This window comes from Carcharhinus amblyrhynchos, chromosome 14 (assembly GCF_965287045.1).
Source record: "Carcharhinus amblyrhynchos chromosome 14, sCarAmb.v2.hapA, whole genome shotgun sequence".
NCBI lineage: Eukaryota > Metazoa > Chordata > Chondrichthyes > Carcharhiniformes > Carcharhinidae > Carcharhinus > Carcharhinus amblyrhynchos.
The window spans coordinates 4642697-4666667 of record NC_137337.1 but is presented as its reverse complement, the minus strand read 5'-3'; the positions used below and the strand labels follow the sequence as shown (position 1 = coordinate 4666667).

Here is a 23971-nt window from a genome sequence, read left to right as displayed (position 1 = left end):
CATCTCATGTCTCAAAGGGATAATATAAAATGGGGGATTATAGAGAATACACTTGTGATTTCTCTTTAACGACTTCCATTTATAGAGCACATTTAACACAGAAAAATGTACAAGGCGCTTCTCACAATCATGCAGCACTGAACAGAGAGGATAATATGAGTGGTAAACCATCTCTTGAATTATTAAATTTTAAAGGAGGAGGTGGGTAGAAGGTGGGGGCTGTTTGCTTCTGGGGAGAATTTAAAGCTTGAGACTTAAATAGTTGAGAGCATGGCCAGCGGATAAGCCTTTCCCCCCAGTTACATAGTTCTTGGAGAACTAGCATCCATTACTTCAAGCTACTTGTTCTCCAACTCCCAAAAATATATAAAAGCAGAAAACGTTTGAAACAACTACTGAGTCAAGCAGCATCAATGGCCAGAGCTTAAAAATGAAGTCCCACAAACACACAGCATGAAACAAACCACAATGGATTTGAGACCTATAGTTTACTGAGAAATATTTTTTATTGATGCCTGGGGGACCGGCAAATTATGTTCAGATTCCTTACCTTAAGAGCCACAATCAATATTTATTCATAATAAAAAAATGCAAATGCTGTAAATTAAATGAGAAAACGTTGGATTATGCTACAGATCCACTTGTAACCTGAAACATTGACCTGTCCTTTTCCTTCAGAACTTGATGGATCCGAGGTACATTTGCAGCTTTTTGCCTGTTCATTTGACTTTGAATTCTTGTCACTGCATCAATTTTGTACAGTGCATCAATTAACCAGCAGCACATATCTACCACATTTAAAGCCAGAGGTGGCTATTTAGACAGAAACTGGTAATGTTTTCCAGGTGCCCCCCTCTCTATTTTCTTTAAAATTGATTTATTAAGGAAACAGCTGCAATTACAACAATATAATTTAGAACACATTTCCTGCTAAATCATCCATTTTATTCTTTACGCACCACACTCTGAAATAATTAACACTGCAATATTCTCTCCAATCTGAAATTATTCTGTCAGAACATGGGCTTCGTAACATTATTCCAGTGTATTACAGTATAATGTATAAATATGCTTCTAACAATCTGTCATTATGGTGACACCTAGAAGACTCTCCAGGATTGATGAGGGCAGACTCTGTAATCATCCAGTAACTCAAATGAAAAATACAAGTGCTGAGACTTTTAAAAATATTGTGTTTCACATATAAAATAATAATTACTGTTATGACATTTGATTTTTTTTGACAGTTTAGAACAGATGGGATTTTTCCAGCCTTCTCCAAATCTGATTTCCTTACATTTTCCTGTCGTGTGGCTCAATATGCATCAAAAGCCTTTTTTATCCTCTCCATCTCCTTTTCTATTGGGGTCTATCAATTTAAGACGACGGACAGGGTTAATTGTCCTTGGCAATGTTTGCATGAGTGCAAAAAGGCTTTTTTGCAGGAAGACGATGACAGGCAATGTTGAAACCTGACATCTAATTTCACACGCCCAGATTCTTGCTTGTGACAATTAAACAGTACCTGTCATTTCAACAGACTATTTATTTCTTAAAAGGCCGATAACCTGCTTTAATTTAAAATAAGTCTTAAAAATTAGGCACTTTAGTTGGACTTCAATATTTGTTTGAGTGAAGGGCTGGAAGCTCAATCTTCAAGCTTTTAAGAGTGGTGTCATTGATTCATCTAATAAGTGAGGGCTATCACACTTTTCTCATTCCAGCAGTGCACAGCAGCTAGGCCAGGAATAAGAGAGTTATCAAGCTAGTTGCAGAGTAGCAAAATACAAGAAAAGCTCTGCCGGCTCTGTTCCAACAATGACGTTCATTAAAATGCCTTATAATTGATCAATTGCAATGTTTCTAGTTATCTTTAACCAGACACCTTGTGGCTTTGTGGAATGAACTGTCAGTTTTATGCTATGGGCACCTTATTCAGTTTTCACTGGGGTTAAGTGGCCCAATTTTACTTTGTTCACAACCTTCCAAATGTTACGCTGAAGATGTTCCTCCCACAAATCCTTAACATGGTAGAAGAGTGTTAAGCTTACGATGGCATCTAGGTTGCTTAGAACAATTTAAGGACAAAGCTCCAAGTAAACCAACAGTGCATCATTTACAGCAGCAATGTGAATTTGCTGGTTCTAGTTCAAAGCTCATGCTGAAGGGTCACCTCAGAATTTTTTTTTCAAATCATCTCTTCCATAGCTCAGCTTCTAGCCTTTAACTTAAGAGGAACTCATTCTGGTGAAACTGACAAGTAAATATTATTGTTGGAGAAATTCCAGGATATCACTTGATGATGAATGGGCCCTAAAGTGTTAATAACCATATTAAAATAAAACTAAACAGAGATTGCAAGTTTAAAAAAACATTTCTGTCCCATGCCAAACAAAAATCATCAACAAAAAGGGTTCCTGAGCCTGAATGAAAGCCTTTGATTTCTAGTCCATAATGTTCACAGTGTGCAAAGCCATGATTTGGTTTGCCTGCAATGTCCTCTATGAGAAGCAGCCCAGCAAAACTCACCACCTTGGCTCACTGAGTGAATGCCCACTTAATTAGGATAATACAGGACATAGCAATGGGGATAGAACTGTGAGAAATGAAAACGGTTAAATAGCAACTTTGTTTATAACGTGTCAACTGTTCAAATTCCATATATTTGAGGTTTCAATAGAAACCTACAAACTTAGAAAGGAGTAGCAAACTGAAAGGTTGAGAGGATATCAGAAGCTACATCAGAAAAGTGATTTATTACAAATATTTCAACCTTTTAATGTGTTACTACTTGATAAAGGATTGAAGAGTGGGCTGCAGCAATGGTTGATTTTTTTTGATAGTGTTGAATGTGAGAAATAAAGAGCTTCAAGCAAACTAGTGATTGGAAGTGCCCTGATACTGAGTTTTACCTTGCATTGCCAAAGGCTATCTGTTTGTGACATTGCACTCACATTTAAACCATCCTGAATATTCCTGAATAAGGGGGGGGGGAAGAGGAATAAATAAAAATCGAAAGACACAATTCACTTTTCAACCCATGTGCTCTTTAAGTAGCAGATTTGAAACTCACCTTCTTACTCCTCATGTAAGACAGCCGCCCTTCATGGGCATCTGGATACGTACAAAACAGATACGTTGTGATAGCGTGTTTCAGGAATGAATCGCCAAGCATCTCCAGACGCTCCAGATTGAACCCATCGCTGGCATTTGACAAGGTCAAAGCTTGGAGAATCAGACCAGGGTTAGGGCCGAGGGTTTCGGTTGTATAAACGCCAGGGGGGCAGTCGCCCGAATCCAAAATCCATTGCGGAATTGCCAGAGGCTCTGAGGAATTGCAGGAAACTGCCTCTTTTGAGCAACAATCTGAGGTAGATTTATTAGTAATTCCGTCTAGGTTATTACTTTGTAGATTACATTCAACTTGGGGCTTGGGCTGGTTCTCACTGTGGTGTGTATTACGCATGGGAACTGAGGTAGCTGGTTGTACAAGTAAGTCGTGCCTGTAGGAATTAATTTTATTTTGATGGCGAATGCAACCTTTATTTAGCAGTTCAGCATTTCCATTGGTTAGGTTTTCGGTACAAACTATGCCATTTACTAGTATTGTGCTCTTGGTGACTTTGTCAGCACTGAAGAGCTTTTTGGGTGACAGACTCTTGGTGGATGTTTTGTTGTTCATAGACTGCTGAAGATTCTCCATGAAGGAGCTTTCATTGATAGCACCTCGATTTGCAGCATCGTCAGGGACTACAGTTGTGCTGTGCATACAGTAACTATCATTTTCATCTGTACTGGAGCTGGTTGTCAAGATGTAAGCTTTGCTGTCTATGGACTTTTTCCACCCAAAGTCAAGGTTGGGATACCTAATACAGAGATCACAGGTTTACAAAATAAAAGTCAATAAATTTTGCAGAAAAAAAATCCACATAGGTATTTAGAAATAAACTCAATTTCGCCATAAGAGAAATTCAGAACCCTATCAAGCTTTTCAACTTGAGGTCTTTCAGTCAACATTAAGAGTCAACCACATATATCAGGATTTGAGCAGACTCGTTAGGGATGTGAAGCACTTTAGTGAAACAGTTGAGATTTTATCACTTCCAAGTAATTACATATTTATTTCCCCATTTCACCACGGTAGAAATTCAACTCATGACTTCTGGGTTGCTAGGCCAGTATAACTGTGATGTCACTTCCTCCCACTCCTGCACTGAAAACAAAAATCATACTGACTTCTACTCTCTCATTCTATTGCAGGAACACAAAGATTTTGTCTTTCTCCTAGAATCAACAGACTTTTATGATCTAAAGTTTGATGCTATCTGACTTCAGCTTCATTTTCTCTTTGATCCTTTTCAACCTTGTTGTCCTGAACAAATCTCTTGGTCTGACAGTCAGTACACACTGCGTATCAACAAACTAATTTCTGTTTACTCAACTCCATAACTTATGATCGAACAGGATTGTGTCACTTGCTAGTATGACAAGTCACCAAGTCAGATAGAGTTTCCAAATTAGAGACTGCACCACAACACAGCAAATGTTGTAATATCTTTAGAAATTTAGAAAATAGAAGTAGGCCATATGGCCGTTTAAGCCTACTCCACCATTCAATATGATAATGATGATCCTGCATCTGAACACCACACCCCACACCTTCCATATTCCCCTTGATGCCTTTTCGATCTAGAAATCTTAAATACACGGTGTCTTGGCCTCTACAGCCTTCTGTGGTAATGAATGCCAAAGATTCACCATCTAAATGAAGAAATTTCTTCTCATCTTTGTCCGAAATGGCCTATCCCTTAACCTGAGACTGTGACTCTGTTCTAGATACAGCAGCCAAAGGAAACCATATCCCTGCATCCTGTCTGTCCAGCCTTGTCAGATTTCTAAATGCTTTAATGAGATCCCCTCTCATTCTTCTACATTACAGTGATTATAGGCCTAGTCTACCCAATATCTCCTCATACAACAATCCAGCCAACCTGGGAGTCAATCTGGTGAAGCTTTGCTGCACTCCGCTATGGCAAATACATCCTTTCTGAAGGAGACCAAAACTGCACACAGCGTTCCAGGTATGGTCTCACCGAGGCCCAAGTAGCAAAACATCCTTGCTCACTGAGAGCCAACATACCATTTGTCATCTTAACTGCTTGCTGCACCTGCATGTACATCCAAGTCCCTTCCTATTATCAACAATACCCATTCAATCACTATTAAATAATACTCTGCCATTCTGTTTTTACGAGTGAAATAAATAACTTCACACTTATTCACATTATATTGTGTCTGCCATGTATTTGCCCACTCAACTTGTCTAAATTGCCTCAAAGCCTCTTCCTCCCCAATCATAAATTACTTAGTTCTGTGCCATCAGCAAACTTGGAAATATTACAATTTATTCTCTCATCCAAATTGTTGATTTTTATATATAAATGTATACATTACATACATCTTTTAGAGAATAGTTTTGCTGTTTTATCTGGCATGTAATTTCATCAAATGATTAAAAGTTAATGTAGCCACAGGTTAATTTCAAGATTCCCATTCCCAGAAATACGTACAGGATAAAAAGCAAAGGATTCTACACAGCTTTGTGTTTTTCATGAAGGTACTTTAGTAACAACAATAAATTCATTAAACAAAGAGGATCAGCCAGTCCAACTCAGCTCATGAACTGAAACAGATCTGCCCACTTTACAAAACTAGTCACACAGGGGTACCCCATCTTTGTCTGCCAATCAATGTATGTCACAGAACCTCCGAGACCATGTATAAAGTTTAAAGCTTTATACCCAAAAATTTTCATCCCTCACAAGTTGTCGACACTAACAGATTGTGCTCTTCTGATATAGGATTTATTGAGCAATGAAACAATAATGCATTGTAAGTTTACAAAATTCAAGGCAACCCATAGTAGGAGCTATCTTGCAAAGTATCATATTGTCAGGCTTTCAAACTGCACTTTAGACATCACTGATTATACAGTGCACATTCATACAGCCAAAACACTGTTTCTCCCTTGCATTACTTGATGAAGAACTCTTCACAATAGTTGCAGTACTCCCAACAAGTTCAGTGAACCCAGCTTTTAGCTGACTGGTGCAACGATTGCTGAAGCCTTCAGGCATGCTTCAATCTAACCAATCACTTAAGTGAGCAAACATTTGTACAAGTAGTAGGGATTTCGTTGTAATATAATCTTCAGGCTGTGATGGCTAGATGACATAATGTTAACAAGCCTCAAGCCAAGTTGTACATGTGCTATGTATAGACCCTCCCTGAAGTTCGATGCAAGTTAATTCTCAAAAAACTGCATACAAGGTCACAAGGATGAAAACTCATTCAAATGAGACAAACTTGCCCAACAGAAGTTAACATTTTTAACTTAAAAAGCATATCTTGAACATTATACAATCAGACACTCAAGGACGAAGTTCAAGGTTGCAATCAAATCTTAGAGTTCAGATGACGTTATAAACAACTTAATATTTGACTTCATGGTTTTAGGAAGTCTGAACCCTTTCTATTAGATTAGAGCTCTGTACATTCCTTCCCATGAGAGTTGCTATTTTGTATAATACAATAATCACTATAAAAACTGTTGCGTTGCTGGTGTTTACTCTGGACTGTTACCAGCATTCCTGATTTGAACTTCTTCTCTTATGTCAACTGTAGTGATCTTGGTGCAAACACACTTACTATGATGTGATCTGATACTTCCAAATTCTGTAAGCTAAGATTCATAGGTTTTCAAAAGAGCAGGCTCGTTGTTTCAGGAACTTCGAAATGAAGCTCTCTGCTGATCTTGAAGATACATTTATACATTCAACATTGCATTTCGCTTAGAAACTGATGGGTAAATTTACAGAGTACAGAAATTTAAAGACATTATGTTGTGTTTTTAGTCTTACTCTAGGTTCGCGGTTTTAAAATAAATACTAATTATTCCTCGAGTCCTCATCCAGATCACCCATGTTCAATTCCCTGGCCAAAGAGGGCATACTGGCTGTCCTTTACTGGTGACAAATTTATTAAATCCACAACTGCCATTCAATAAGATCATCATCTTCTACTGCAACTCCATCTCCTGTCCCATCATCATATCCTGTGACTAGCAATGTGCCTCAGGGATCAGTGCTGGGCCGACTGTTACTTGTCATTTATATTAATGATTTGGATGAGAATATAGGGGTCATGGTTAATAACTTTGCAGATGACACCAAGATTGGTGGCTTGGTGGACAGTGGGAAGGTTATCTCCAAATGCAGCAGGATCTTGATCAATTGGGCCAGTGGGCTGACGAATGGCAGATGGAGTTTAATTTAGACAAATGCGAGGTGATGCATTTTGATAGACTGAACCAGGGCAGGACTTACTCAGTTAATGGTAGGGCGCTGGGGAGAGCGACGGGACAAAGAGATCGAGGGGTACATGTTCATAGCTTCTGGAAACTGGAGTCACAGGTGGGCAAAGTGGTGAAGAAGGCATTCAGCATGCTTGGTTTCATCAGAACATTGAATGCAAGAGTTGGGACATCTTGAAGTTGTACAAGACATTGGTAAGGCCACACTCGAAATATTGTGTGCAATTCTGGTCACCCTATTATAGAAAGGATATTATTAAACTAGAAAGAGTGCAGAAAAGATTTACTAAGATGCTACCAGGACTTGATGGATTGAGTTATAAGGAGAGGCTGAATAGACTGGAATTTTTTTCTCTGGAGCATAGGAGGCTCAGGGGTGACCTTTTAGAGGTCTATAAAATAATGAGGGGCATAGGCAAGGCAGATATTCCATATCTTTTCCCAAAGGTAGGGGAGTCTAAAACTAGAGGGCATAGGTTTAAGGTGAGAGGAGAGAGATACAAAAGTATCCAGAGGGGCAGCTTTTTCACACAGAGAATGGAGCATGTCTGGAACAAGCTGCCAGAGATAGTAGTAGAGGCGGGTACAATTTTATCTTTTAAAAAGCATTTAATTACATGGGTATGATGGGTATGGAAGGACATGGGCTAAATCGGGCAATTGGGATTAACTTAGGGGTTTTACAAAAAAGGGCTGAATGGACAAGTTGGGCTGAAGAGCCTGTTTCCATGCTGTAAACCTCTATGATGCTATATCCTTTAATATTCAAAGAGCTATCAATCTTGTCCTGAATATTTTCAATGACAAGGCATTGATAGCCCTTAGGTCTGTAATTCCAAAGATACACAACCCCCGGTGAAATTTCTTCTCATCTCAGTCCTAAACAGCAGACCCTTTATTCTGATATTGTGACTCCATGTTTAGGATTCTTCAGCCAGGGGCAATATCAATCCAGTTAAGTCACTTCATAATTTTGTGTGGTTTGATGACCACTTCACATTCAGAGGTGCTGTCTTTGAGATAAGAGATTAAACCAAGATATCCCATCAGCTCCCTCAGCTCGGGAGAAAAAAGTCCCATGGCATTATTTTCAAGTTGTACTATCAACATCACTAATACACATCATTTAGTCATTATTCTCTTGCTGCATTTTATGGATGCAGCGTCTTTGAATACATTTAAGTTTGGGAGAGACTGATTTTTGGTGTGTCGGTTCTAAGGGACATTGGAAGCAGACGAGAAAACAGAGTTGCAGTCCAAGATCAGCCATGATTGCATTGAATAGTGAAGCAGGCTTGATGGATCAAATGTCCTGCTCATATTTCTTATAATCTGGTGACCTTACTGTATAAAACTGACTGCTGTAGTTCCTAATTACAACAGTGACTTCACTTCAAATGTACTTCAATGGTTGTAAAATGCTTAAGAACATCCTGAAATTATAAAACGCGCTGCACAAATGCAAAGCTTTCTTTTTTCATAACAAACAAATATACCCACCTGAAGTTTGAAGGAAGAGCCTCAATTCCCACACCCGCTTCCTTTGCTGTTTGGGCTCTCAACTCCTCTGCCGTTAACAGACAGTGCAGTCGATACAAAATACTGGGAAGGCAGACTGCCTTTCTCCACAAGGAAGCTGGGATTGGATGAATAGCACAGAGTTCTGGGACAAGAATCTTTTGAGAGAAATAGAACAGAGTTTAAAAAAACTGCAAATTTAATCTCCATTGGAACTACAACAGCAAATATATCATAAAGCAGCAATGTGGAAAAAATTCTCAGTCCTTCGAAACATTTTATTCAGCACTTTCTGCTTTGATTTCAATTTCTAGATGTATTAATGAAAATGCACAACATCATCGTAAAACAACACTTTTATACTCGTTTGCACCTTTTCATTTTTTGGGGTAACCAAGAACCCTCCCGTGCCGTATCAATCTCTTTGCTGAATTATCTGTTCAGGTGACCGATGGCTGTGTTGGTAAAAGAACACTTCTCTATTATGTGTTGCATTTATGGCCGCAGACTCTTTCAAATAGTGTTACGAATCTTTTACATCCACCTAAAAGAGCTTGTTTCAACATTTTACCCAAAAGTTGGCACACCTGTACTACCATCAAGAGGAGGGGATGACTCTTTCAGTAAGGGGAGGCTTAAGCAATCTGATGAAGAGAGGCTTAGAAATCCAAAGAGAAAAGTCAAAGTAGCAGAACAGTATATTGACGTGGGTAAAGATAAGCAGAACAGGACGGAGAAAAACAGTGAGTTTCACCAAAAAGTCCACATTAGCAAGTAAGATCATTGCTGGGGAAAGAAGTTAAAAAATGAAATTGAAGTACCTTTATTTAAATTCACAAAGCATCTGCAACAAAATAGATGATATAATGGCACAAATAGAGGTAAATGAATGAAATACACGTTGCTGTAAAACACATTTGGCAATTTGGGTCACATGGCAGCAGCCTTGCTTCTGTTCAAATCCTTTGCGAGGACATGAGCACAATCTAATCAGATTCCACTGTAACAATAGAGGCACTGATGTACTGTTAGCCATTAGTGCTGACAATCCTTTTATGAGCACTATTTAATGAATAGTTTTCTCTGCCACTACCAAAAATAGATCAACAGGTCATTCACTGCATGGAAACCTGTGAAACATGGAAATCTTTCTTATGTTCCAGAATTTCAAATGATCATTTTGCAGCAAGAAACATCTTGCTTTTTAGAAAGAATTTGCATTGACTTAAAGCCAGTTTTTAAGAATCATAGAATCTACAGCATGGAGACAGGCCCTTCGGTCCAAACTGGTCCATGCCAACCAAAAGACCCATCTTTGCTAACCCCACTTGTCTGCATTTGGCCCATGTTCCTTTAAAACTTGCCTATCCATGTATTTGTCCCAATACCTTTTAAATGTTGTCCATGTCCCTGCCTCAATCACTTCCTCCAGCAGCTCATTCCACACACGTACCACCCTCTATATAAATAAGTTGCTCCTCAGGTTCCCATTAATTCTTTCCCCTCTTAACTTAAACCTGTAGTTCTTGATTCCACAACCCAAGGAAAAACACTGTGCGCTTTCACTCTATCCATGCTTCTCATGATCATATAACCTCTACAGGATCACCCCTCAGTTTCCTATGCTCCAAAAAGTCCTAACCTGTCCAATCTCTCCCTATAACTCAGTCCCTTGACTCCTGACAACATCCTTGTAAATGTCTTCTGCATTCTCCAGTTTAGTAACATCTTTCCAAAGCAAGGCAACCAAAACTGAACACAATACTCCAGACGCGGCCTCACCAACATCCTGTACAACTGCAATATAACTTCCCAACTTCTATACTCAGTGTCCTGATTGATGAAAACACAATGCGCTAATCAAAAGTCCAAATTATGAGGACAAGCAGTCACACTGCAATAAATTGATCTCTAATGGGAAAAAATATCAAGAAATGCTACTGTTTAGCAAACTTGGCATATGTTCTTAAAGTTCAATTGCTTACCTAGAGTGCAGTCAGTATTAATATTCCACTCAGCCTAGATCAATCAGGTCGTTAGCTATATTAGATGTTTTAATATGAAAGGTTGAGTTCAATTCTAAATTCCTAAATAAGCATCTTCATAGGCCTAATAGAAGTCTACATGTCTGAAAGGGGCTTATTTCATCTGTGCCAATGTTTACTAAAGCAATCTAAAAGCATTACACATCATCATTAACCATTTTTCTTATCGCCCAGTATCAATCTTTGCATTGATGTTTATCCCAGCTTCTGAATGTGATAAAGCATTCCCAGAATATATCAGGTTGTGTAACATGTCTGCAACAAACAATCATGTTCTAGGATTTTGTTTGAATGGCTTCCCATTAAAGACAGGCATTATCTGATTCAAAGGTGAATTCCTCAAGCCCTCTCCCAATCCAGGCAATACTGCACACCACATCCATATTTACGCAGCAGACAGTCCAGTTCATAGACTTTCACAATGCCTTGGGTACTGGTACTCAGTTGATGTGCTTTGTGGGTGGGCTTTGGCACACTGAGTCTCATGTATGTGCACATTCATACAGAAAGGTCTGGCCATTTCCATGGGCCACTGCCATGCCCACCATCAGTAACGATAAAATCATCCAGCCAGATCAAGTTTCAACACTCAATGCTATACTGACTGTCAGAATAGAAAGCCCATTGAGCCACCCTACAAATGTAGCTCGATAGCACCCTCACCTAGTTCACTGGTAGAACCTGATCCAATTTGTAGCCATGCCCTTGAACAATGGTTTCAGTTACCTACATACCTGTTTGTTTTGCAGACTCTCCCATTTGGCCTTGCGCTTCTCTGCGCTACTTAAAGGAAGTGCCTTTCCTTTCTGATTCAAGTGTCGAGGAGTTAAAAGATTCAGTCTGAGAAAAGGGAGACAAGAAGTCCGTTATAAACTAACAGGTCAGAAATATTGCAATTTCATTTTAGGAGGTTGAAATTTGGAAAACTTAAAATTTTTTTCTATCTTCATAAACTTTGGCCATTTTGTCCAATGACAACCACACAACCAAATTCACAAAATATTTTGATAGGGAGTTGAACCATTTGTGTAACATCTGAACAGGGAACAATGGTTACAAAGGCAAAATACTGCAGATGCTGGAATCTGAAACAAAAACAGAAATGCTAGAGAAACTCAGCAGGTCTGACAGCATCAGTGAAGAGAGAATAAAGCCAATGTTTTCATTCTGGATGACCCTTCATTAGAGCAATATATCCTGTTCAGCAATGTGATGTAATAAATATCACCATAACTGAGGCTTGGGACACTCCAGGGGAGAGACAGAAAGACGACGCAATCATTCCCACAGCTGAGTATGATATTCAATCTCACCCATACATTTAAAATAAAAAAAAGCCAAGATGCACTCTTATTGTAAAATTTCTGTCTGCAATACAATAGTTGCGCACCATTCAGCCTGTCGCCCCAGTTTCACCACTCCCATCATGGTTGATCTCAACCTTCGACTCCACTTTCCCACCTACTCCCCATATCATAGAAACTCTACAGTGCAGAAGGAGACATTCGATCCGAGTCTGCACCGACTACAATCCCACCCAGGCCTTATTCCTGTAACTGCAAATATTCACCCTGCTAATCCCTCTGACACTAGGGTCAATTTAGCATGACGAATCAACCTAACCTGCACATCTTGGGACTGTGGGAGGAAATCAGAGCACCCAAAGGAAACCCACACACACGTGATGAGAACGTACAAACTCCACACAGAGTGACCTGAGGCCGGAATTGAACCCAGGTTCCTGGTGCTGAGAGGCAGCAGTGCTAACCACTGTGCCACCCATATCCCCTGAGAATTCCAAAGATTCACAACTCTCAAGTAAAGATATTTTTCATCTCAGTCCCAAATGATCAAACCCTTACCCAGAGATTGTGCCCATATGTGGTAGATACTCCACTTATCTGAAACAATCACTGTGTCTAGCCAAAAGGCGTAATCAGAATAGTATCATAGAATCCCAACAGTGCAAAAGGAGGCTATTCTGCCCATTAAGCCTGCACTGACAACTATCCCAGCCAGGCCCTAACCCCGTAACCCCATGCATTTACCCTGCTAATCCCCCTGACAGTGAGGGGCAATTGAGCATGACCAATCAACTTAACCTTCATATCTTTGGACTGTGAGGAGGAAACTCATGCGGACATTGAGAACAAGTAAACTCCATGCAGACAGTGACCCGAGGTCCTTCGGGTGCTCTGATTTCCTCCCACAGTCCCAAGATATGCAGGTTAGGTTGATTGGTCATGCTAAATTGACCCTAGTGTCAGAGGGATTAGCAGGGTGAATATTTGCAGTTACAGGAATAAGGCCTGGGTGGGATTGTAGTCGGTGCAGACTCGGATCGAATGTCTCCTTCTGCACTGTAGGAATTGAACCCAGATCCCTCACGCTGAGACAGCAGCGCTAACCACAGTGCCCTGGCACTCCAAATCTTAAGATAAAAGCAAATTACTATTGATTTGGAATCTGAAACAAAAACAGAATATGCTGGAAAATCTCAGCAGGTCTGACAGCATCTGTGGAGAGAGCTCAGAGCAAATGTTTCAAGTCAGGATGACTTGGCATCAGCCTGAAGTTTCTCAGATTCTCATCAGAATTTTGTCAGTTTCAATGAGATCACCTCTCATTCTTCTAAATTTCAGAGAACATGGGCCCAATTTGCATTGGAGGCAGTATAGCAAAGGTTCATGAGATGAGAGGGTTACGCTAAGATGAAAAGCTGAATAAATTGGGCCCAGTTTATTCAGCTTCTCATCTTAGCATAACTTATCTCGTGAACTTTTGCTACGCTGCCAACAATGCAAATGGGTAAATAGCCCACTCCCAAGCTTATCCTTTGTAATGAGCTATTCAGAGACTCAAAAAGCCATTTGGCAGTTGCTGCTAATCAGCTCCCTCTAGCTACACAGTGAACTACTGGAATTCAGTGTAGCAAAAGAATGAGAACATAATACTCTTTGCCACGGGGATCAGGAATGCACTGCCTGACAGTTTGGTGGAAGCACATTCATAACTTTCAAATGAAAGTTGGATAAATAATTGGAAAGAAATTTGCAAGATTGTGAGGAAAGAACAGGGGAGTGTGATTAATTGAACAGCTTTTTCAAAGAGCACAGCCTCAAAGGGCTGATTGGCCTCCTTTGGTATTATGTTTTCTTAAGTGGTTCAGCTCAGGAGGAGCCCCCAACTGACTTCTGGCACTCCCAAAGGTGGACTAGATAAATACTTGGGAGAAAAGTTTGCAGGGACATGAAGAACGAGTGGAAGTGAGAGAGTAGCCAAATTGCTCTTTCAAAGAGCTGATGCAGATTTACTGGGCCAAATTGCTTCTTTCTGTTTTGTACTATGATTCTGAAATGGTTGGGATGAATGTGCGAGAGAAGCTATGGTGATATGGGGGTACATTAGGATGGCAGTGGTTACCGACAGGGCCTTAGCATCCCTGAGACCAGGAAGAAACAAGAAGAAAAAGTCAGCTAAAAATCATGTTCCTGACGTGGACACTGAAGACAGACTACGGTTTAGGCATATGCACAGGTGACTACTGGGGTGAGGGAAGTACCAAAACGCTGCCAGAATCCAAGGACTCATCCTCCAGGATGAGCCTGAAGCTTCAGGACAAAGTAAGTCTTTAAAATATCAAACTAAGCTTGCCATTTTGCCACCACTGGGTGGCTCCAGAGGGCTCTTTAGACGCTTTATATGAGCATATTTACAGAGCTGTCTGACATTTTTAGAAAAAAGCTAGATAACAGTACAAATATAAAATTCTTACCTGGACGATGTGTGGTCCACATCCAGCAAAGGTTGGTTCAAGTTGGTCAAATCAAGGTTATACTTGGTTTTATAATATTCTGCAAACGTTTCATACTCAGGGGAAGGGAATTTGCTGAGAGGCGTGAGATCAGTGTACACATCAGCCACGTAGAAGCGATGAGGCTGATCAAAGTTGCGATACCTATGCACAAACAACACAATTTAAACAGCATCAAGTTTTCTGAACAGAGAGTTATTAGTCAAGTCTGAAATTGACCAGACCAGCAGTGTTTAGAAAAACATGTTAAAGTTGCACTTTGTGCACCAACTTTGATTTAAAAATAGCATCCTCAGCATAGTGAGTTGTTTATTATAAGGAGCTTCATGGCAGCATTATAAAACAAAAAATGACCCCAAGCCACATCTGAAATTGGGACAGTTGACCAAAAGTTTGGTCAGAGAGGTAGATTTTAAGGAATATTTTAAAGAATGAAAGAAAGGTAGAGGCAGAGAGGTAAAGAAATTGAGGGGGAAATTTATCAGTTTAGGGCCAGAGAAGCTGGAGGTATAGCAATCAATAATCGAGCAACAAAAATTACCTGTGAAGAAAGGACTGAAGGAAACAAATCTGAAGTGTGCAAATACATTTCTGAGAATTGAAGAGTGGGCAGGGGTTGGGAGAGGGCACGTATTGAAGTTTAGCGGCAAGGAGATGCACGTGTTAATTATTCACATTGTAAGGTTATTAATCTTATTAAGTCTCCCCTCACAAAGTACAAATTGTAATTCGTTTTACACCTGCATTCTTGCAAATTGTGCTAACGAAAGACGAAAGATTTTGACAACGTGCTTCTGTTCAGTAATGCTTTCTACCAAATGATCATTTGTAAACTTTAATTTTTTAGAGGTCATGGTGACTAGTTGATAAGCAAGGAAGGATTTCATGGCGCTAATCTTACAAAGTTTAATTGTCAAAACAAGACCACAAAATTCAAGATTTTACTGCCTTGAAATCACATCACTGTAACTTTTTTTTAAAAATAAATGTACTGTGGCCCTTATTTGCAGATGCAAGGCTTTTTTTGTCAATAGTGGAAAAAAGCAAAAATGGCCTAGATACTCAGTGAAGATGCACAACAAGTGGAGCCAGAGAAGACAATGGCCTAAAATTACTAGCTGTAAAACAATTGAAAACAAGGAAAAGAGAGTAAAACTGATTGATTAAAGCAAAAAGAACAGTTTTCCTACCGTGGAATGATAACTGCATCTTGGTAGTCTTCCAGGTTAAACATGAAGGGCTTCTCTTTAGTATATTGTGTATTGGGAATGCCTGTCCGCGCTTCTGACCTTTCTATATCTTCCATAAAGGTGAAATCAATATCCAAATGGCTGGAACCATCAACTACACAAAAAAAATTACAAACTAATTCTTTATGTAGCAATTAAGATCATTCAGCTAACGCATTCAAATGTTTTTGGGGTCTCAAGTGATCCAGACAGTGCCAATCCCAGTCACATTCCCCAATCAAAAGAGAAAATGCTGGAAAATCTCAGTAAGTCTGGCAGCATCTATAAGGAGAGAAACAAGCTGACGTTTCGAGTCCAGATGAACCTTTGCCAAAGCTCTGTCAAAAACATTCCCAAATAACTGCTCAGCTGCTAGAGAAGGCAATACTCGTTTTGAAATAACCAAGCAGGCCTCCAGACACCAACGCCATGCATCCAAACCTATTCCAATCACCTGCCATCCTGCAGTGTGCGATCCAACCTTTTAGCAAGGATTATCTTTAAATATGTAGAAGGCAGAGCCAGATAGTACTAAGATATTTACGATGCTGCTTTGGTGTTCACCACTGAATGATCATTTCGTTATTATAATGACCTCATTCTGATCTTCCCTAGGGCAAAGTACTAGAAGAACAGCTTGCACTTCAGGAATCCAAGGCCAGTGAAATAAACTCAGGCAATGAAGGAGACAAATTGGAAAGGCAAAACAAAATAACAGCAAGCAAAGCAGACCATGGTGTATAACATGCCTTTAATAGTCTACAGCTGTCAAGGAAGCAGTCTCTGGAACTTTAGCCTTACCTAGCTTCACACTTGGTTTATAATCTCATAAATGCTGTTGTGCAAGTGTGATATTTAATTCAGCATCCCATCATTCCCATCACTATAAGCGTACCTTCCAATACTTCACTCAAATGTTACACAAATCAAAATGTTCTACCAGACATAATAAAGCATAATTATGGTTGCACAGTAAATGTTTCAGGCACTGAGTGGAAGCATTACAGCCCTGTATTACCCTCTACTGAAAGCCTATTTAAAAATGCTCCCAATGCAGCAAAACTGAAAGTTTGTTTTTATGTGCACCAGCTCAATATTAAGCTTCGTTAAAACATCAGTGAAGATGCTCTTCTCGCAGATAGCCTGCTTCTGAACCAGAAGTTTTGGCTTCAAATCTTGCTCCAGGAATTAATGGCCGTGGGCAAAGTTTGATTATCAACCTGTAAACCCTTCCCATACATCTTTGGTAGATGGTCAGAGCTGGGAGAATTTCCTGATCAGACACGCTTGAGGCAGTCAGCACTCAAGCTATAATCTTTGGTGACTGGCTGGCAACCTGCTCCAGGAAAAACTAGCTATGTGCTGTATCTGCCTTACATTGTCACAAGATATGGGAAGCTGCTAAGCCCAAATAAAACACCATGGTGATGTTACTAACCTTTATCAAGAGGTAGAACACAGTAGGCTGCATCAGCGTCTGTAGGCTTGAATTCTAGTGCAGGTTTCTCCAGACGAAGAATGTGAGAGAAGATATACTGGTGTAGCCTAGTGATCAGCTCCAGCTGCTTTGTACTCAACGTAAAGTTTAATTTACGCAGTTCAATAGATATGGTAACCTCACCAGATCGAGTATACACTGGAAAATGAGGAATCTGCCGGGGAAAAACACCACATTCATTAGGTTAAAAGGATTAAATCTTGCAGTATTAGTGCGACTCACTTTTACATATTTTATTCACTCATTCAAACTGCACATTATTTTGCCCCTCACAAACAAGACTGGAAAGGCTCCCAATGGTTTAGTACTGCCCAATATGGAATAAGCAACACATATTACAAGTTGTTAAGTTTGACATCCAAAGGCACTTCACAGAAATGTTACAAAACACTATACACCAAGCCACGAGACATTAGGACGGCTGACTGTCTGTTTTGACAGAGATAGGTTTTTGCAAGAGGGATGAAATTAGTGGCTAGGACAATGGTTCCCAAATGGTATTCTGGTGTGCCACAAAATATGAAAAATGATTCAAAATTCACGTAATTAAACCAAAACTAATCTCCGTCTTCAGTCTGTGCTTGGAATCTCCAGGAGGCAATGAATCTTTGGTCTTCCTAGCATGTGCCAGCTGGGAAGGAGCTGTACATGCACGGTTTAGATTTTTTAATGTTGCTTGTGCACACAAGCAACAGTACTTGGAACTGAATTTTTTTTTTACAAAGAGGGTGGTGGGTTCCTGGAACTTGCAGCCGGGGGAGGTATGGAAGCAGATATGACAGTGACTTTTAAGGGGCGTCTGGACAAATACATGACTAGGATGGGAACAGAGGAACATAATCCCCGGAAGGGTAGGGGGGTTTTAGTTCAGTCGGGCAGCAGGGTCAGCGCAGGCTTGGAGGGCCGAAGGACCTGTTCCTGTGCTGTAATTTTCTTTGTTCTTTGAAGAGAAAGGTCCCATGCACCTGAACAAGAAGTGAAAACTCAAAGTCGCAAAATTCTGTGAGAAGTAAGAGAGGCAGGGAGAAGTTCAATAAAACAAGTGGGAGGACAAGGAGAAGTTAAAAATGAATTTCCCAGTAAGGGAAGACAAATAAGAAAATAGGAGGTACACTTCAAAATTATTTTATCGTCTAGGATAGAGGTACGCCATGATATATAAAAGGTTGGGAACCACTGGACTAGGGAGCAGAGTTTGTAATGGTAGCCACAGGTAGCAATGGTTACCTTTGGTAGCAATGGTGTGGGAATGGCTTTGGTAGGGGATGCCTTCTTTAACATGTGTACGGTGGAAGCTCCACTCCTCCAGCTTCCACCCTAAACATATTAAAGAAGCCACCCCCACAGACAAGCCCTCCATATACACAGGATATGCTCAGGTGAGGAGGATCGCAATGGACACCTCCAGATGCTGACCTCATAAGAACTGGATATAGCGCTCGACTCATCGATTGACAGTTCCGACATGCCACAGTGAAAAACCGCACTGACCTCTTCAGAAGACAAACACAGGATACGGTGGACAGAGTATCCTTTGTCATCCAGTACTTCCCTGGAGCGGAGAAGCTACGACATCTTCTCCGGACCCTTCACCATGTCACTGATAAAGTCGAACATCTCACCAAGACGATCCCCACACCCCCACTTATTGCCTTCAAACAACCGCACAACCTCAAACAGACCATTGCATGCCACAAACTACCCAGCCTTCAGGAGAACAGTGACCATGACACCACACAACTCTGCCACAGCAACCTCTGCAAGACATGCCGGATCATTAACACAGATGCTACCATCTCACGTGAGAACACCATCCATCAGGTACTCAGTAAATACTCTTGCAACTCGGCCAATGTTGTCTACTTGATACGCTGCAGGAAAGGATGTCCTGAGGCATGGTACATTGGGGAGACCATGCAGACACTACGACAACAGATGAATGAACACCGCTCAACAATCACCAGGCAAGAGTGTCCTCTTCCTGTTGGGGAACACTTCAGCTGTCACAGGCATTCGTCCCCTGATCTTCGGGTAAGCGTTCTCCAAGGTGGCCTTCATAACACACGGCAGCGCAGAGTCGCTGAGCAGAGACTGATAGCCAAGTTCCACACACGAGGATGGCCTCCACCGGGATCTTGGGTTCATGTCACACTATCTGTATCACCCCACAACTTGCCTGCGCTTGCAAAATCTCACTAATTGTCCTGTCTGGAGCCAATACACATCTCTTTAACCTGTGCTTAATCCTCTCTCCACTCACATTGTCTGTAGCTTTAAGGCTTGATTACTTGTAAAGACTCGCATTCCAATCATCATTTTGTAAATTGAGTTTGTCTCTTTATATGCCCTGTCTGTGAACAGAACTCCCACTCACCTGATGAAGGGGCAGCAGGCGCTCTGAAAGCTAGTGGCTTTTGCTACCAAATAAACCTGTTAGACTTTAACCTGGTGTTGTGAGACTTCTTACTGTATTTCTGATTTTGGTAGTCAAGATGTGGAGATGTTGGCATTAGACTGGGGTAAATACAGTAAGAAGTCTCACAACTCCAGGTTAAAGTCCAATCAGTTTATTTGATAGTAAATCCACAAGCTTTCAGAAACGCTGTTCCTTCGTCAAGTGTGTGGAAAGCGTGGAACATATTCTTCTCTAGTGGATTCCAACTGCTGTTAGCTAGACTGTCCTTATCTCAAGAAAAATTGCAAGACACTTGGAATTCAATGATACCTTGGACAACATAATTGAACCTCCTAAAAATTGTGAAAAACACTTTTACTTTAATGGAACAGGAGACAGGAAGAACTTCACAAAGAACTCGATTTAACTGACTGCTTTGTAGAAGAGTGACTCATCCAAATTAACGCAGCAGCCATTTTGTGTTTTTGAAGTGTAGAAAAGGGCTGCAAGAAACCATTATGGTGTGGTAGTTTTTGGAGAGACCATCAGCAGACAGCTCTCAGAAAAAACACACGAGAGATAGGAGTTACTGAAGAAGGTGGCAGGGAACCCCAAAATGAAATCATCATGGAGCCTGCTTTAAAAAAAAGGCAATCTTTGGTGTTCAGGTAGAACCTGCAAAGAGGAGACCTTCACTTGCTCTCTAAAGCTGCTGACCTGTTGAGTCCATCTGTACAGGTAATATTCAGATGATCCACTATTGAAACCATTGCTGCTGAATACAACTAAGTTGTAACACTTCATTTTGGGAAGAATGAATTCAAAGCAACATTCCCAAAATGATATTTCAGAGCCTGATTTGAAATTTCACCTTTAAATAATTATTTCCTTTATTTACATTTCATTTTTGTACCTATAGTTTTTAGTTAATAACTTTATAACGTATACTTAAATGGCTTCCAGCAGTATTCTTGCAATAAACAAACTTTCACCTTGTTAAAGATTAAGGCTTCTTCTCTGGGTGATTTCTAAATCGAATCACTCAAATTCAAAAAGGGTCTATATACACACATTCAGAAACCACTGAAGAAAGTTGTAAAGAAAACAACTTGTGTGGTCGTGAAAGGCATGGAGTTGGGGAAACAATAGCAAATTTGAGGACTATGGGCAGGAAAGGAAGATTGACAATAGGGCAGTAAGTTTGCAGGGATAGAAGAGTCAGAGAGAAGTTTTTTGCAAAAGTGCACCGTATCTTCAGAAGGATATCCTCTCATGACGGAAATGGAAAGCAAAACTGCAGGCTTGTTTGACAATTGGGGGCAATCACCCAAATTCTCACTATACGGTCAACCCTATTTCTATTACAAACTCAAGCAGTTCTACAATGAACCACCTCTCCTGAAACATCCTATGCTAATCTGAAGTAGTTAATTCGATTTGTCAGATAACATTTTTTATTAATAAAAGGATCTGCCAAAATATTAGCACTAAATCTTTTGCAAACATAACTTTTGAAATTAACTCTCTTCCAACAAAAGTAATTGAATTTCTGCCTTGAAGCTATGAGGAAAACATGCTGAATTTGCATCAAATAATTAACAGCAATGGAACACCAATGCACTACATCAGTGCAGTGCTAGAATAATTCAGTCTACCACTCTGCAGAACTCCCAATCTCACTGACACAGCTGCAGCAAAGCATTGAACAGGGGCTAGTTGCTTTTCCTGAAGGCAAAGTAACTCTCATAAAACAGATTACCATATCACTCCCTCCCCCTCCTGCCTCTATGTGACATTCTTGGATGTATTTGTGACTTAGCCAAGCAACTGTTGAGTTGACCTGTGAGAAGGTGATTTGACAATCCAGGAAGGAAACAAAAACTCTCCACCTGCTCATAACACAACCAAACTGTTAGATTATTAAAAGATGATTGAGATACCCGAGGTATTGGTTTGGCAGTCAGAATTCCAAAACATCGAGTCGTATCTTCTGGAGGATACAATTTTCTCCTTCTGAAGTTGAGCTCGTCAGGAAGAGGAGTGGTTAACACCATGCCAATCACATACAGGTAACAAGGTTGGTTTGCTTTGGGATAACTGTTCCTCAGACATTCGGGAATCTAGTCAAAGAGATGCATGTGAGGGAGGTGGGGAGTTAGTGGGAGAAGAAAACATATCAAAATATTTAGTTACGTTATGCATAGATACAATTTATACCAATACCTCTACAACAAATTAGGATAATATATTTGCAGTTTGTAATCGCTTAAAAATTCATCAGGCACAAAGTTACAATCAATAGTAAGTAGCTGGACACTGGATGCCCTTTAAATAGAATCCCATTGCACTAAGCTCTGGGGTACCAATTTATCATGAATTAATGGAACCTTACTGTTGTCAAATTGTGAGTTCAAGGACCACTTCAGTCGTGATCACATAATGGAGGCTGGCTGGACAGGTTTGTAGTCTCACAGGAAATCAAATAGCATGGGAAGAGGATGGGAAAATGAAGTTGAAGCTAAAGATTAGCCATTATTGTTTTATGTGGCAAAAGGAGGCCCAACAGTTTGTATGATCTCCTTCTAACTGTTAAGTGGGACTCTTCACACTGGTGAAATCACCAAAGGGACTCTTCACACTGGTGAAATCACCACTTTTTGGATCAGATATTAAACTGAGGCTCTCAGCTCTGTCATTACTCAGGTGGACACAAAATATTCCACAGCATAATTTCAAAGAGCAAAAGAGGTCTACGTGATCTCATGGCTAATGTTGATCTCTCAACCTACGTCACTAAAGAAATAATTATTTGACCACTATATCATTACTGCTTATGGAACGTGCACAAAGCGGCTGCCATGTTGTCTACATTTTAAGAAAACGCTTAAATTCAAAAATATTTCATTGGGCTGCAACATGCATTGGAACATCCAAGGTCACAAAAGGAGTTATAAAAACATTTTCTTTCATTCATTGTGGTGCAGAACTGTAGCCACATAAACTGATGACTAGAGATTTTGACATTTCATTTAGAAATCTCTGCTGCTTAAGTTGCTGGAGTCAAAGCCAAGAATGGCACCACGGAGCCAGGCTTAAGATTATTCCATTTTACTCCTTTGTTGGTACCCTGCACACCCATCAATCCTTCAACCTGGTTTCTAAATAATGAAAAAAACACCATTCATCACAGGATATGCAAAGCATATGTAATGGCAGGTAGGGGCACTGAATCTTAGGGCACATTTTAATGATGTAACAGTATCACTGGCACCTCTACCAATGCATAATTTAACAGGGAAATAGTGAGCATGAGAAAGGCGCCAGGCTTAGCATTCAGAATGTTCTGCTTCCTCATTAAGTCTTGGGCAGCACTAAGCCAGGGCAATGCAATACCAAAGAAAAAGGCAGAGGTTACAAACAGCAGTGAGGCAGGATGAGTTGAGTACCTACTGGTAACTGCGTTTGAAGTGACAATGCAGGTCATTTACCAATGCCAGTGGATTCAGGTGGTGGGGAAAATAACTGAAGGAATAAGATCTCCTCTCATCCCTTAGAATGGGTCAAGGCATCTACTACCAATCAAATACTGGTCCCATTATATTGGAAAACTAAATCACCTCCCATGTACCTTCCTGTGACAGTTGTACAGCAGCAGAACCCTAGGACAAGGTTAACTGCTCAAATTATTGTGCAAAGAAATAGGCTTTCACACCAGGCACAAGGAAGCAAGCTGACGGTACTTACTGCTTTAGGGTAGCACTGTCTCCGTTTTGTGGAACCTGGTCTCCCAGGAATACTGGTTTCTTCCTCATCGTGCAAATCGAGCTCTTCTTCATATTTCACAGTTTCTTTCCCAACTGGCATTAAGTGATCATCCAGTTCACCTGCACCAAAACAAAGAACTATACTATATGCACCACATTTCCTGAGGGAGCTGAAGACTAAAGCATGTCTTTGATCTTGCTTACCTATTTTGTGCAGTTTTTCACAACAAAGAAGGGCTGCTGCTTTCTCAGCCAATCTTGTACATGGCATTGGAGGACCCTAGATATAAAAAAGAAAAGCACCTTCAACAAGTTTGTGACTACTTGAGCTTAAAT

At 40.3% G+C, this 23971-nt stretch overlaps 1 protein-coding gene across 2 annotated transcripts in view; it reads right to left on the bottom strand.

Moving 5' to 3' along the window:
* dicer1 (dicer 1, ribonuclease type III) overlaps positions 1 to 23971 on the bottom strand; it is a 120565-nt gene that overhangs the window by 26741 nt on the left and 69853 nt on the right. For both annotated transcript variants that reach the window (XM_080202187.1, XM_080202188.1), the window contains exons 15-23: positions 23840 to 23915; positions 23616 to 23755; positions 21812 to 21991; positions 17417 to 17630; positions 15940 to 16093; positions 14711 to 14893; positions 11670 to 11775; positions 8873 to 9048; positions 3074 to 3866 (exon numbers count right to left, since the gene is read on the bottom strand). In XM_080202187.1, coding sequence (XP_080058313.1) covers positions 3074 to 3866; positions 8873 to 9048; positions 11670 to 11775; positions 14711 to 14893; positions 15940 to 16093; positions 17417 to 17630; positions 21812 to 21991; positions 23616 to 23755; positions 23840 to 23915 — 2022 coding nt within the window. The remainder of the gene's footprint in view (positions 1 to 3073; positions 3867 to 8872; positions 9049 to 11669; positions 11776 to 14710; positions 14894 to 15939; positions 16094 to 17416; positions 17631 to 21811; positions 21992 to 23615; positions 23756 to 23839; positions 23916 to 23971) is intronic.